This window comes from Ceratotherium simum, chromosome 13 (genome assembly GCF_057802395.1).
Source record: "Ceratotherium simum simum isolate JZ-2026a chromosome 13, ASM5780239v1, whole genome shotgun sequence".
In the NCBI taxonomy this organism is placed as follows: Eukaryota; Metazoa; Chordata; class Mammalia; order Perissodactyla; family Rhinocerotidae; genus Ceratotherium; species Ceratotherium simum.
Genome location: NC_141912.1, coordinates 16,488,247 through 16,505,112, shown reverse-complemented (window position 1 = coordinate 16,505,112; position 16,866 = coordinate 16,488,247). Strand labels below are relative to the sequence as shown.

The 16,866-nt window shown below is 38.8% G+C and overlaps 1 protein-coding gene across 1 annotated transcript in view; it reads right to left on the bottom strand.

Annotated features, from left to right (window-relative positions):
- Positions 1 to 16,129, bottom strand: part of CAP2 (cyclase associated actin cytoskeleton regulatory protein 2) — a 149,795-nt gene extending 133,666 nt beyond the window's left edge. The window contains exon 1 of the mRNA XM_087438056.1: positions 16,028 to 16,129. Coding sequence (XP_087294182.1) covers positions 16,028 to 16,098 — 71 coding nt within the window. The 5' untranslated portion in view covers positions 16,099 to 16,129. The remainder of the gene's footprint in view (positions 1 to 16,027) is intronic.
- Positions 16,130 to 16,866: the final 737 nt, after the last annotated feature.

Genomic DNA, 16,866 nt, shown 5'->3' with positions numbered 1-16,866 from the left:
GATTAAGTATTTTGTAATGATCCTAAAAAAATTAACAAGAAACAATAAGGCTGATGTAAATTTTGATCCTTCTTTCTGACACCTCAAGAGTTTTGTTGATATGGTCCAGTTGTTTCTCATCCAATGTAAGGGATAGACTCATGAGTTATTTAAATATTTGATCTACATGAAAGGAAGATCTATGAGCCATCTTACCCAATTCTGGTCAGAGCAGCGAGCATCTGTCTCCTCCTTCTCTCTCCCACACTTCCCATCCTAGATGATCTCCATCATCTTGTGACTAAAGGAGAAAATAACTCCCCAGCTGTCAGTGGCTTTCTCAGCTGCCAACACAAGAACTTGATCAGACAGAGGGAAATTCCTGAATCAAGGGAAGAGAGTCAGTATGCATGCTTTTGATTACACCATCCCAGCTTCTGGTGGTAGTAGTAGTGGGGGGTACCTCTACCTGCACCCACTAGTGCTCCCCAAAGTACATCTGAAGCTACAGCAAAGGCTCAGCTTTTTTTGTTATTCTTTTAGCTTCTGCATACCTGTTCTTTTGAGTATCTCATGTGGACCATTAGCAGCTGGGTTTTATGTGATATAGAGACAGCATACCTTGTTTACCTTATGCCATTTCTGAAATTCTCTGAGTCCTGTCGAGTCTGTTACTAGTTAGGGGACCAGTGGTGGGGGGAAAAGCATAGGTTCTGATTGAGGAGCTGGGGCCTTGCTTAGCATTGGCTCTTTTCCCATGCTTCCACTTTTGAGGAATCAGTAGGGTTGGAGGCTGGAGAAACCAGAGGTATGTGACTGAGAGAAGGGCAAGGAAACCCATGGATGGGTTTCCATGCACTGGCAGTGCATGTGTGGAGGGAGGCCCTGGAGGAAGCAGCAGGAAAGGTGTGGGGCACTGTGCAGGGCAGAGAGGACAGACAGAGCCAGAGTCAGGACCAGCCCATGGTGCCAGGGTTGGTGAGTAACATGGCTGGCTGGGCTGAGGATGTCACTAATGGGTGGAACCAGGGCCTGGTTGGAATAAAAACTTTCAAGGCCACCATCCATGACCATGTGCAGGTCTTACTGAAAGTAGCTCTAAATCTAAATGGAAAGAACCTAGAGAGGCTACATTTTTGTTATCATGTTTTAAGAATAATAGAATCATTAATGGGTGAAATTCTGCATTTTTGAAACTTCAATAAGTACCTAACTATACTTTTGTGGATTTCTCCTGGTAGTGATGAAATAAAAGTGGATGAAATAAAATCAATGTAACCTTGGCATTGCCTGTGCGGAGAGGGCTGTAAACAGGAAGGGGGAACATTCTACAGCACAGAACAAAGTATAGTTTACACGTCCAGTGTTTGACATGACGAAGAAGATGAATACTGGAGGCTTAAATCTAAGTTGACTTTGAAAAAAAAAGTAGATTAATTTCTTACTACTTGCAGACGTAGCAAAGAAAATTCATTCTTCATTCAACAAAACTTGATCTTCAGACAAATCTTGAATGATTTACCACAACCTCATAAAAAGCGTCAAAGAGATCTGTAAAATAAGACCAGGCTGCCCACATTTTTAAAAAAGTAACTACAGAAAAGTCTGAGTAACTGTGTGGTGTCATTCAAACATGTTTGATGTTTGGTAAGCCTTCTAAAATTATAATTATACACTTGAACTTTTTTTGTTTGTATTATGTACATTTATTTAGAAGATGATTCAACTACGCAATGAAGCTCTTTTAGCGCCATGAAAACTCCTATTTTAAAACCTGATAACTGTATTTTTCTTTATTCTAACTTCTATAACTCAGAAGAGATCCTAGTCTCTGATTTTTCCTTCATTCAGGAATTTTGCATGAAGTCTGATGTGGTCATTAATAAAAATTATAATGAAAAGTAACTATAATCATAACTCGCTTGTAATCCAAAAACAGTTGATGTCAGGAAGTAGCTATCTTGCTGAAATGTTTAGTCGTCATCTCCCTGATTGCCTCTAACCAGAACCTGAATAAAACTTCCTAAGAACAGGAGCACGATAAGCCTTTCATTTATTTTGATCTGATTCCAAATATCCATTGAGAGAGTTTTGCCCTCCCACTCACCCAAAGACAGAGAACCCGTTGCAAATTTGAGCAAATGCTGACACAGATTTGCATTTTCCAGGATTCTTCAAAGCACAAGTAAGAGCCCCATGGCCTCCCACAGAGTGGCCAAAAATAACCAATTTTCCATGGTCCACTGGAAAATTGGCATTTGTCAGTGAGAGAAGCTTATTCATTATGTAAGAGTATGTTCTGTAGATACTTTTTCAACTATCCACATAAAATCCAGCCCTAGTGCCAAAGTCCCAGATCTCATCTTTTTCTGGTGTCTGGAGCAATGATGACCAGGCTGTGTTCTGAGCCCACTTGAGGACGGCTGATTCATGGTAGCGTTTTCTCTGTATATTTTAAGACAGGCAGCCAGTCCAGTTCAATAACTCTTCCAGTTCCTGGCTTCGGAAGCAAGCAGACAGCAAATTCCATTTTGCACGTTATTTCAAATCTGTCATATTCAAACACCTTCAGCAACTCTCTATGGAGCAGTGCTGTCCAAAAGAACTTTCTGTGGTGATGGAGGTGTTCATCTAAGTTGATTTGAAAAGTTCCAGTGTTCACCTCCACCACCACTGTCGAGAATCATCTTCGTTGTCAGTCACCCTTTGGTGAGAACAGAAATATTCAAATAGCAATCAGATAGGGAAAGAATGACAATGAAACAGATTTCTAGCAAAAAGTGCTCAAGAGCTGCTCTGTCCAATCTGTAGCCACTAGACACATGTGGCTGTTATAATTTAAATTTAAATTAATTAAGTTAATTAATGAAAATAAAACAAAATGAAAAATTCAGCTCCTCACTAGACACATTTCAAGTGCTCATTAGCCACATGTGTTAGCGGCTACTGTTTTGGACAGTACAGCATTTGGCTGTCCAGTTGGTTGTAGGGGAAAAAGAGTTGAGAGGACAAAAGGGCTCTACCACTTAAACAGCCTGTTTCTGACACTCCTTCCTCCTCAACATCACTATTATCTAATGCTTCTAAGTTTTAAAAACCAGAGGCCTATAGTCTAAACTCATCAGCATGCTTTCTTATCTATGTAATATATTTATATGATAAAAAGAAGTCAAACACTTTTCAGATATTGTTAGGGTTCAACTTTTTTTAAGCAGCTTTTATTGATGGATAGTTGACATAAAATCAATGGCACATATTTAAATTGCATAATTTGTTAAGCTTTGACATCTGTATATACCTACAAAACCATCACCACAATCAAGATGAGTGTATTTGTCACCCCCAAGAACTTCCTCTTGCTTTTTTGTAATTCCTCTATCTTTTCCCTCCATTCCCCTTCTCCCACTCCCAGGCACCCACTGACCTGCTTTCTATTATTGATTAATTTCCACTTTCTAGAATTTTATATAAATGGAACAATACAGCTCATATTCTTTTTTGGTCTGGCTTCTTTCACTCAACATAATTGTTTTGAGATTCACCCATGTTCATTTTTTTTTTTATTGTTGAGTAGTATTCCATTTTATGGATATCCTTCAATTAGTTTATCTACCCACATGTTGATGGACAATTGGCTTGTTTCCATTCTGGGGCTATTACAAATAAAGCTGCTATGAACATTTGTGTACAAGTCTTTGTACAAACATATGCTTTCCTTTCTTTCAGGTAAATACCTAGGAGTGGAATGACTGGGTTTTATGATACGTGTATTTTGAAAGTTTTTAAGAAACTGCCAAAATGCTTTCCAAATTGGTTGTCCCATTTAACATTCCCACCAGTAGAGTTCCAGTTGTTCTATAACTTCACCAACACGTAGTACGTTCAGTCTTTCCAATTTTAGACATTCTAATGTCTAATATAAATTCCATATTGCTCCCTCTTCTAAGTTTTATTTTGTCATCTGACTGGCATAGTTTGAGCTTATGACATTGATTTCTTATTAATTTTTTGTTCAAGTGATCAAAGTGATGAGTTACTGACTTTTTAAAAAATATATGAAATAAATAACATCAATTTTTACTTCATGGTGAGGTCTAAACTAAGGAAATTGAAAAGAAGAGATGGAGGAGAGAAATCTTATAGATCCGGACACAATCCCCTTTAAAGCCTGGATTATCCTATAGCCATTTAGATAATCTACTATCCTTATATTTTGCATATGAAGCCCTAGAGGATTGATAAAGCACAGGGATGGATTTATGTAAGGGAGTTTTTTAAAAATTAACTTATTTTTTTTTCTTTCCTTTTATTTATTTTATTTTTTCCCCCAAAGCCCCAGTAGATAGTTGTATGTCATAGGTGCACATCCTTCTAGTTGCTGTATGTGGGACGCAGCCTCAGCATGGCTAGAGAAGCGGTGTGTCGGTGTGTGCCCGGGATCCGAACCCAGGCCGCCAGCAGCGGAGCGCGCGCACTTAACCGCTAAGCCATGGGGCCGGCCCAAAATTAACTTATTTTTTAAAAATTTAAAATGAACATGCTCTTGACAAAATTTAAGTAGTACATAAAGAAAAGTAGAATGTGAAATGTAAAAGTCTTCTTCCACCCCTGACTACTGCAAATCCTTCTTATTGTGGCACTGTACATAATCATGATTAAAGAGTTTGTGTGTGTATGGGTGTGTGTATATATTTAGTAAAAATGCCTCTACATAAAATAAGCACAAGATGTTCCAAATCAATCATTAAGAAAATGTGAATTAAAACCACAATGAGACACCACCCTTCAGAATGGCTAAAATAATAAAAAGAACAAACTGACAATACCAAGTGCTGACAAAGATGTGGACCAACTAGAACCCCCATACTTTGGTGGTGAGAAACCCAAAATGACACAGCCATTTTAGAAAAAAGTAAGACAGTTTCTTGTAAAGTTAAGCATATACTTATAAATATGACTCCACAATCCTACTCCTAGATATTCACCCAAGTGAAACAAGAACTTATGTTTACATAAAAACCTACATGCGAATGTTTATAGTGGCTTTATTCATAATTGCTAGAATCTGGAAACAAGCCAAAGGTTCCCCAAGTGGAGAATGAATAAACAAACCGTGGTCTATCTATATAATGAAATACTCCTGAGCAATAAAGAAGGAACCAACTACTGATACAGCTAACAAGAGGGATAAACCTAATATTGCTAAGCTCGCTTAAAGAAGCCAGATTCAAACAGTGTGATTCTGTTTACGTGACATGTTGGTAAAGGTAAAACTATATAGGACAAAAAGTAACATCAATGGTGGCCGGGGCTTGAGAGTGAGGACTGGGGTGGACCACAAAGTGACAAAAGGGAGTTTTTTTGAGTGATAGGACTGCTCTATATCTTGATTGTTAGGTGATTGTACAATTGTGTGCTTTTGTCAAAACACTCAGAACTATACACTAAAAAAGGTGAGTTTTATTTTATGTAAATTATAGCTTAATTTTTTCTTTTTTTTTTTTTGCTTGAGGAAGATTGTCCCTGAGCTAACATCTGTGTCAATCTTCCTGCATTTTGTATGTGGGACACCTCCACAGCATGGCCCTAAGAGTGGTGTGCAGATCTGCACCTGGGAACCGAACCTGCAAACGCGGGGCTGCCGAAGTGGAGCACAAGAACCTAACCAGCACGCCACGAGGTCAGCCCCTAGCTTAATTTTTTTAATGGGGAAAAAATAAGTTACAAAAAGTGCCCATGTGTGTGTATGTGTGCATCTTTTTTTTTGTTTTATAAAATGAAATAATAGTACAAATTTATTCTTGCTGCTTGCTTTTTTCATGTAACAGAATGTCTTAGATATCATATTGGCACATACAGAACCATCTAGTGGTAGACATTTAGTTTGTTTCCAAATTTTTCCCATTTTAACAACGTTGAAATAAACATACCTGTATGTATCAGTCTTTTCCAGGTTGTTCAAGTAAAAGTATGATAAATTCTTTTAAATATAATTACTGAGTCAAAGAATATGTGCACTAGAATTTTTAATAGGTACTGCCAATCACTCACAAAAAAGGTGAGCGAAGAAATAAAACTTTGAAAGAATCAATAAAGCTAAGTAACTATGCATAGAGGGCAAATGGTCAGAGAGAGATTTTGAAAACAATTTTTTTCCAGCTCTGAAATCTGAAGGATTGAGAAAACTGTGACACCATTTACAGAAATAGACAAGTCAGAAGGGGAACTGTTCGGGGTGAGGTGGGATTAGTGGAGGGGAAGATAAGGTGATGAGTTGACTGTTAGATCTGTTGAATTTGAGGAGAGTGGAGAATAGCCATGTGGACATCTAATAGGCAGTTAGAAGAGTGCATCTGAGCTCACGAGAGTGTTCTGGGACAGAAATAGAGGTCCCTTAGCTATTGCTGAAGAAATGATAATTGACATAACACCATATAAGATCTGGATTTCCAGGATCCAAGAGCTCTTCAAGCATAAAGGGAGGAAAGGTAAATAACTGAGACCTGAACCTTGGGGAAGTCCCTTATTCAAATTTGGAAGGTCAAAGAGCAAAAGGAAAAGGAAACACAAAGTTAAAACAAAAAAGAACCAGGAGAGAACCTCATTATAGGAACCAAGGAAACAGAATTTCAAGGGAAAAAGAAGTGGTCCCCAGTACCTTAGACAGAGCAACTCTCAGAATGAGAAAGTTAGACAAGCATTCCTACAACTGAACCAATTCAATGAGGGATGAAAGAGTACATTTCTTCACAGTAGAATAAGTCTACTGAAAGTCAAGGAAGATGAGGGTTAATTGGAAAAAAGTCTGGTGATTTATTAATTAATAGGTCACTTTTAACTATTCACTGTCAGAGGTGAGATGAGGGATGGTGGAATTCAGCCTGTAGGGCTCTATGGAAAGAGAATTGTTAGAAAATGGTGACGGTAGGCAAAAAGAACTCTGAAAAAAGGCAAATAGAATGGTGATTTGAGAGGTAAAAGTCTTAGCTCAGAATCTTAGCTCAGAATCAAAACTCCTGTTCAGAACAGCTATGCTTTGCCTACTGTGAGTCAGCTCAGAGCCTTGGCTCATTTATGCCTTATTCAGGGAGAAGACTTGCAGCAATGGGAGCCACAGAAGTGAAGGTTAAAACTTAGACTACTGAGGACAAACAAATGAAAGAAAGGTAGATATCTGAATCAAGTAAATGCATATGAATGCTGTCACTCAGGAATATTTAAATTTTAATGTCTATCTTTGCTTTATTTTATTGTCAATAAACATGGATTGGATCATTGATTGATGACCCCAAATTGATAATCAGACAGTTAGATTCAGCTCCATTGTGAAATTCTATTTTTCTTAAAAAAAAAAAAAGAATGTAACTACAATGTAGTGACATGAATATCATAGAATAAATGGTGATGATATTAATATCAGTTCATATTTTTGTGGTGTTTTGTCGTTTAAAAAGTGTTTTTAAATTTGTTTTCAAGTGAAAAGCAATAAAAGTAATACCTTTAACAAGGAGTCATCAAACTTTAAGATTAAAGAAATTTAATTTAGAAGGAAATTTTCACTTGAGAAAACCTCCATATCTAGGGAATGTCCATTTGTCATCTTAGCTCTGAGGGAATTTGTATGGTATTTTAGGAACTTGAGGAGTAAATTCAGAGCCAAATATCTGAAATATGGATTTGTAACTGACACACTTCTAACTGGTTAACTAATCTTGTAGTAAAATAAAAAATTAATTGAATGCCAATGGCAATGCCAGAGTAGGACCTCCAAAAGTCCTCTTCATTGTAAAAGCAATGTGAACACTGGAAAAATTTTCAGAATCAATTTTTTCAGAACTTTGGAAATTAATTAAAGGCTTGCAGCAATCTGAAGAGAGTTTATTCAAGAAAACTGGTCAAGTCTGGTAAGAACAGTGAGCTTGGTGGTGATTTAATTTGCCTTATTTCCATTTCCCACACCCCAGCAACGTGATGGCCTTAAAAACCAACAGCCCAATCTCACAGTGAAAACCAGCAGCCTGATAGGCACTGGTGGAGCAAAATGGGGTTGGAGCTCCTTCAAAGCCCCATTCCTAGAGAGTTGTCAACTTTTGCCTGTCTAGTGATTCTCTGAAGATGTCACTCACAAATCTTGTTTTTATTTGATCTGATTTGGAGCATTCCTAGTGAGAACAGCCTTTCCCTCAGGAGCATTTTTCAAAATCAATCAACAGCAATTGTTTAAAATAGCAGCTGCCTGAGGTGGTGAATAACTATTATGGTGAACAATAGGCTAAGCAAAAATTTAAAAGGAAAAATTGAGGAAGGAGGTGTCCATAGGGACTTTGAAAAGGTCTAACATACTCCTGGGAACCTAAAAGTCTGTAGCATGCGTAAGAAAGACTGTGCACACGCCCAGGGCTGTGTGCATGCTCAGGAAAGACCTGAGAAGGCCCTAAGCTTTCATCTCTGGCTGACTGTGAGGCTCTGCACAAGCAGGAAGTGAAGTAGGTGTGCCAGAATATGCACAAAAAGCATCTTCTTCCCAGCAAAGATTGGGAGGCTTATTGGTTCCAGGCATTTTGGAAATCTCAGTAAAATCATTAGCTGACCACTAAACTGATCAAGAACAAACTTCCATGGCCACACGTGACAAAGAATACAGGCTTTACAGAATTAATTCTGAAAAGTCACTGAACAAACAAAAAACCACAACCGGTAACAACAACAAACCTGGGGAGAGGAGAGAATCTTATGTCCAAAATTGCCACTTTATATTATTTTGAATGTCCAGTTTTCAACAAAAATTATGAGCATGAAAAGAAACAGAAAAATATGGTCCATACACAGGAAAAAAGCAATCAAAAGAAACTCACTGAAGAAGCCCAAATTTTAGACTTATGGACAAAGACTGTCAACCAGGTGTTTTAAATATGTTCAAAGAACTAAAGGAAACTATATCTAAAGAATTAAAAGAGGGCCGGCCCCATGGCTTAGCAGTTGAGTGCGCGCACTCCGCTACTGGTGGCCCGGGTTCGCATCCCGGGCGCACACCGACGCACCGCTTCTCCGGCCATGCTGAGGCCGCATCCCACATACGGCAACTAGAAGGATGTGCAACTATGACATACAACTATCTACTGGGGCTTTGGGGAAAAATAAAAAGGAGGAGGATTGGCAATGGATGTTAGCTCAGAGCCGGTCTTCCTCAGCAAAAAGAGGAAGATTAGCATGGATGTTAGCTCAGGGCTGATCTTCCTCACAAAAAAATAAAAGAATTAAAAGAAAGTAGAATTTTCATTAGAGGATATAAATAAAGAGATAAAAATTATTTTAAAAAAGAACCAAATAGAAGTTTCAGAGTTGAAAAGCACAATAACTAAAATGAAAAACTCACTAGAGAGGCTCAACATCAGATTTTAATAGACAGAAGAAAGATGAGCAAATTTGAAGATAGGTCAAATGAAATTATTCAGTGGAGAACAGAAAGAAAATAAAAATGAAGAGAGCCTCGGAGACCTATGGGACACCATGAAGCAAACTGACATACACATAATGTGAGTCTCAGAAGGAAAAGAGAGAGAAGGAAAGGAGCAGGGAGAATATTTGAAGAAATAATGGCTGAAAATTCCCCAAATTTAATAAAAAACAACATACACATCCAAAAAACTCCAACTAGGATAAATTCAAATAGATCAAAACCTAGATACATTATAATGAAATTGTCTAAAGCAAAAGACAAAGAAAGAATTTTGAAAGCAGCAAGAGAGAAGTAACTCATCACATATGAGAGATCCTAAACAAGGTTAACAACTGATTTCTCACTAGAAAACATGAAAACCAGAAGGCAATGAGATGAAATATTCAAAGTACTGAGAAAGAAAGACTGTCAACTGAGAATTCTATATCCTTCAAAGATGAAAAAAAAATTAAGACATTCCCAGATAAATGAAAGCAGAGGCAGTTCATCACTAGTAGATCTTCTCTACAAGAAATGCTAGAGAGTCCTTTAGGCTGAAAGACAAAGACACTAGGTAGTAACTCAAATCCACATTAAGAAATAAAGAACACAAAGGAAGGTAACTATACAGGTAAATATAAAAGGCAACATAATTTTTTGTCTTAAAGCTTTTCCTTTGTTTGATTTAAAAGACAACTGTATAAAGCAGTAATTATAAATCTACGTGTAGGGGCCAGCCCGGTGGCACAGCATTTAAGTACGCGCGCTTCACTTCGGTGGCCCAGGGTTCGCAGGTTCAGATCCTGGGCACGCAGTGACACACCACTTGTCAAGCCATGCTGTGGCGGCATCCCATGTAAAGTAGAGGAAGATGGGCATGGGTGTTAGCCCAGGGTCAATCTTCCTCAGCAAAAAAGAGGAGGATTGGCATCAGATGTTAGCTCAGGGCTGATCTTCCTCACAAAAAAATAAATAAATAAATCTGTGTGTTGATGGTTATAAATGTATACAGATGTATTTGTATGACAACAGCACAAAGGGGGTGGGGGAGATACGGACCTATATAGGAGGAAAACTTTTGTATACTATTGAAATTAGGTTGATAGTACACCAAACTGGATCTGGATAAATTGAGATATTAATTATAATCCCCAGGGTAACTACTAAGAAAATAGCTAAAAATAAATATAGTAAAAGGATATTAAAATAGAACATAAGAAAATATATTTAATGCAAAAGAAGGCAATAATAGATGAGGAGAGGAACCAAAAATGACATAATACCTATAGATACAAAGGCAAATTGGCAGACATAAATCCTATCTTACCAGTAATTACATTAAATATATATGGAGTCAACACTCCAATCAAAAGGTAGATATTGGCAAAATGGATTTAAAAAATAATCTAGATATACGTTTTCTACAAGAAAAACACTTTAGATTCAAATACATAAATAGTTTGAAAATAAAAGGCTGGAAAAAAAATACTGTGCAAGTGATAACCAAATGAGAGCTGTCACGGCTATGTTAATTATAGACAAAATAGGCTTTAAGACAAAAACAGTACTAAAGAAAAAGAAGGGCATTTTCTTTTTTTTTTTTGTGAGGAAGACCGGCCCTGAGCTAACATCTGCCAATCCTCCTCTTTTTTGCTGAGGAAGACTGGCCCTGGGCTAACATCCATGCCTATCTTCCTCTACTTTATATGGGGTGCCGCCACAGCATGGCTTGACAAGCAGTGTGTCGGTGCGCACCCAGGGTCCGAACCGGGGAACCCCAGGCCGCCGCTGCGGAGCATGCGCACTTAACCGCTTGTGTCACCAGGCCGGCCCCAACAAGGGCATTTTCTAATGATGAAAATGTCAATCCATCAAGAAGATATAACCAATACAAACATATATGTACCTAACAATAGAGCCCTAAAATATGTGAGCAAAAACAGACTTTTTTTTCAAAATGGGGAGAACAACTAGAAAACAAGAAAATAACTTTGAATAGCACTATAAATCATCTAGATCTAACAGATATCTATAGAACATTCTACCCAACAATAGCCAAATAGAATACACATTCTTCTCAATTACACATGGAACAAGTTCCTAGAGAAGGCATTTTGTCTAGGATAGAATGTATATTAGGCCAAAAAGTCAAGCCTCAATGAATTTAAAAGGATTGAAATCATATAAAATATGTTTTCTGACCACAATGGAATGAAATTAGAAATCAATAACAGAAGGAATTGTCACATATACATGGAAATTAAACATCCTACTCCTAAATAACCAATGGATCAAAGAAGAAATCATGAGGGAAATTAGAAAATACTTTGAGATGAAAGAAAACAAAAACACAACATAAAACTTATAGGATGCAGCCAAAGATGTTCTTAGGAGGAAATTTATATCTGCAAATGCCCATATTAAAAAGGAAGCAATATCTCAAACTAATAATCTAACCTCTACTTAAGAAAGTAGAAAATAAGAGCAATCTAAATGCAAAACAAAGAAAGAGAAGGAAATAATAGAGATGAGAGCAGAAATAAATAAAACAAAGAATATAAAAACAATAAAGACTAAAATCTTTCTTTCTAATATCAGAAAAAAAGACAAAGATGTTTGCTCTCACCATTTCTGCTCAACATTGTACTGGAGGTTACAACCAGGGCAATAAGGCAATTTAAAAATAGACATCTAGATTGAAAAGGAAGAAGTAAAACTATCTCTAATTGAAGATGACGTGATCTCTAAACAGAAAATCCTAAGAAACACACAAAAAAACTATTAGAGCTAGTAAATGAGTTCAACAAGGTTGAAGGATCCAGCATCAACATACATAAAACATTAGTTTTATTTCTAGGAATGGAAAATCTGAAAATGAAATTAAGGAAACAATAGCACTAAAAGCAATAAAATATTTAGAAGTAAATTTAACAAAAGAAGTGAAAGATTTGTACACTGAAAACTACAAAGCATTGTTGAAAGAAATTATAGATCTAAGTAAATGAAAAGACATCCCATATTCGTAGATTAAAAAAAATTAATATTGTTAAAATAGCAATACCTCCAAATCAATCTACAGATTCAGCATAATCTCTATCAGAATCCCAACTGTCTTCTTTGTAGAAATTGGCAAGCTAATTCTAACATTCTTATGGAATTGCAAGGGACCCAGAATAGATAAAACAATTGTGAAAAACACAAAGTTGACATACTCACACTTCTTGATTTCAAAACTTAGTAAAAAGTGACAAAAATCAAGACAGCATGGTACTGGAATAAGACTAGATATACAGATCAATGGAGTAGAATCGAAAGTCCAGAAATAAACTCTTAACTTAGGAGCAATTGATCTGTGACGAGAATGACAAGACAATTCAATAGAGAAAGAATAGTCTTTTCAACAAAGAGTTGACACTGGATACTACTGAGGCAACTGAATAAACATATGCAAAAAAAGAATTTGGCCCTATACCTGGCACCATATACAAAAATTAACTCAAAATAGATCAAAGACCTACATATAAAACCTAAAACTATAAAACTCATAGAAGAAAGCATGGGTGTAAACCTTTAAGACCTCAGATTGGGCAATGGTTTCTTAGCTATGACACCAAAAGCACAAGCAACCAAAGAAAAGATGGATAAATTGTAGTAGATCCATCTCAAGAAACCGCTCTCTTTGCTCATCCATAACAAGCAACTCCTCATCCATTAAAGTTTTATCATGAGATTGCAGCAATTCAGTCACATCTTCAGGCTCCTTTTCTAATTCTAGTTCTTTTGCTGTTTCTGTCACATCTGCAGTTGCTTCCTCCACTGAAGTCTTGAACCCCTCAAAGTCATCCATGAAAGTTTGGAATCAACTTCTTTCAAACTCCTGTTCATGTTGATATCTTGCCCTCTTCCAATAAATCATAAATATTCTCAATGGCATCTAGAATGGTGAATCCTTTCCGGAAGGTTTTCAATTTACTTTGCTGAGATTTATCAGAGGAATCACTGTCTGTGGCAGTGATAGCCTTATGAAAACTTTTTCTTAGATCATAAGACTTGAAAGTCAAAATTACTCCTTGATCCATGGGCTGCAGAGTGGATGTTGTGTTAGCAGGCATGAAAACAATATTAATCTCATTGTACATCCCCATCAGAGTTCTTGGGTGACCAGATGCATTGTTGATGAGCAGTAATATTTTGAAAGGAATATTTTTTTCTGAGCAGTAGGTCTCAAGAGTGGGCTTAAAATATTCAGTAAACCATGTTGTAAACAGATGTGCTGTCATCCAGGCTTTGTTGTTCCATTGGTAGAGCATAGGCAGAGTAGATTTAGCATAATACTTAAGGGCCCTAGGATTTTTGGAATGGTAAATGAGCAATGGCTTCAACTTAAAGTCACCAGCTGCATTAGCCCCTAACAAGAGAGTCAGCCTGCCCTTTGAAGCTTTGAAGCCAGGCATTGACTTCTCCTCTCTAGCTATGAAAGTCCTAGATGGTATCTTCTTCCAATATAAAAATTGAAAATCTGTTGTTTAGTGTAGCCACATTCATTAATGATCTTAGCTAGATCCTCTGGAGAACTTGCTGCAGCTTCTGCATCAGCACTTGCTGCTTCACCTTGCACTTTTATGTTATGGAGATGGCTTCTTTCCTCAAACCTCATGAACCAACCTCTGCTAGCTTCAAACTTTTCTTCTGCAGCTTCCTCACCTCTCTCAGTCTTCACAGAATTGAAAAGAGTGAGGGCCTTGCTCTGGATTAGGTTTTGGCTTAAGTGTTGTGGCTGGTTTGATCTTCTATCTAGATCACTAAAACTGTCTCCATATCAGCAATAAGGCTGTTTTGCTTTCTTATCATTCGTGTGTTCACTGGAGTAGCACTTTTAATTTCCTTCAAAAATCTTCCCTTTGCATTCACAATTTGGGAAACCGTTTGGCGGAAGAGGCCTAGCATTCAGCCTATCTCAGCTTTCGACGTGTCTTCCTCACTAAACTTAATCTTTTCTAGCTTTTGATTTAAATTGAGAGAAGTGCAGCTCTTCCTTTTCACTTGAACACTTAGAGGGTAAGGTTTCTAATTGGCCTAACTTCAATATTGTTGTGTCTCAGGGAATAGGGAGGCCTGAGCAGAGGGAGAGAGATGGGGGAACAGACGCTCAGTGGAGCGGTCAGAAGACACACACAACATTTATCAATTAAGTTCGCTGTCTTATAGGGGCGCGGTTCACGGCACTCCAGAACAATTACAATAGTAACATCAAAGATCACTGACCACAGATCACCACAACAAATATAATAATAGTGAAAAAGTTTGGAATATTGTGAGAATTACAAAAATGTGACACAGAGATACAAAGTGAGTAAATGCTGTTGGAAAAGTGGCGTCAAGAGACTTGCTCGATGCAGAGTTGCCACAAAACTTCAATTTGTAAAAAGTGCAATATCTGCTAAGTGCAATAAAGTCATGTGCAATAAAATGAGGTATGTCTGTATAGATTTCTCCATATCATGTGGTCATTCCACTCCTAGGTAGCTGCTCAAGAGATATGAAAACATATGATCACATAAAAACTTGCATGCTAATGTTCATAGCAACATTGTTCATAATATCCAAAAAGTGGAAGCAACCTAAATATCCATCAATGGATGAATAGATATACAAAAATGTGATGTATCCATACAACGGAATATTATTCAGCCCTAAAAAAGAAATGAAGTACTGATACATTACGACATGGATGAACCTTGAAAATATTATGCTAAGTGAAAGAAGCCAGACACAAAAGGCCACACATCCATACAACTGCATTTATATGAAATATCCAGAAAAGGCAAATCCATAGAGACCAAAAGTATATTGGTAGCTGCCAGGAACTCAGGCGAGGGTGAAATGGGGAATGATTGTTAATGAGTATGGAGTTTCTTTTGGGGTTGATTAAAATGTTCTAGGATTAGATATTTTTGAGTTAATTTTTGTATATGAAGTAATGCAAAGATTTAATTTAATTTTTTCCTTGTGGGTATCCAGTTTTCCCAACACTAATTGTTGGAAAGACTATTCTTTCCCCATGGAATGGTCTTGGCACCCTCCTTTAAAATCGTTTGACCAGGAGGGAGTCAAGATGGCGGCGTAGGCAGACTCTGAACTCACCTCCTCCCGTGGACACAGCCAATTTACAACTACTCGTGGAAAAATTACCCCTGAGACAGAACTGAAAACTGGATGAGAGGAACTCCTGCAACAACGGACAATCCTAACTGAGGTGGAGGAGGCAGAGACTCCCTTCTGGAGAGGAAAACGCCGCCTTCACAAGCCGCCAGCGTCACGGCCGCCGGGAGCAGCTCACAGGTACGCAGCCTCCCTGGAGGCGCGGGGCCCTGAGCCAGGGAGCGCCCCCGCTGTGGGCATTTTGTGGACCCAGCACAATCGACACCAGCGGCATAATATCTGACTGTGCCTGCTACTAAAGCATTGGGGAGCACCCCAGAAAACCCGGTTCACAAAGAAACTAAAACTGGCTCTTAAAGGGCCCGCGCACAAACTCACCCGTTCCAGAAAGCATCCTAAAATCACCAGAAAGAAAGGTGCACAGTGCTTCGGTGAAAAGAGACTCACCTAATAGGCCCTGAGTGCATCTCCGTGAGGGGTGAGACCTCTCCAGGGACTGGGACATTGGCGGCGGCCATTGTTGTGGCCTGGTGTGAGCGTGCTGACACAGACGCCATTGGAGTTCTCCCTGAGGCCTGCTAGCCCAGGGTCTGCTCCACCCGCTAGAGCACCGATTTAATCCAGCTCAGCCAGGGCAGGCAGCCCACCCTAGAGACTGGCCCCACCCAACAACAAGCCCTCAGGCAACGTGTGGGCCTGCATAGATTGGTGACTGGATTCTCTGCAGCCTGGCAACTGAGCCGACTTGAGCGGGGCAGGGTGTGCACAAGGAGCGGGTGGAGAGTGTGGGGCGGTGGCGGAGTGTGTGGGGCACCCACGGTGGAGAGACTGGGTCAGCTTGGGGAGGTCGGGGCGCTCACACGGGGCAGGACTGTGTTGACTGTGTGTGTGGACCTGTGGGCGGCAGGGTTTGTCAGCTGCAGAAGATTTGTGCTTCTCAAAGACCCACATAGGGGGTTTGCCCCACCTTCCAAAGCCTGAAACAATTGGGTGCTCCTGTGCCTAAGGGCAGCCCCACCCAGCTGCAATCCTCAGAGAGCTGACAAGAGACCTAATAGGCTAGATGTTTACAGCAATTGTAAGGCCCTGAGCCTAACAACCTGCCACACTGGGGGCCTACTCACTTAAAAGAAATACTGCAACACAGATGTGGTATTAGAACTTGCAGCCAACTGTGCTGGGGCTCCTCACACCTGATAAAGAAACTGAAGGGCCCACAACAACTACAAGCAGCTGAGCATTACAACAGCTGGCCAGGAGCATAACTCAGCCTCCCTGGGCGCCTA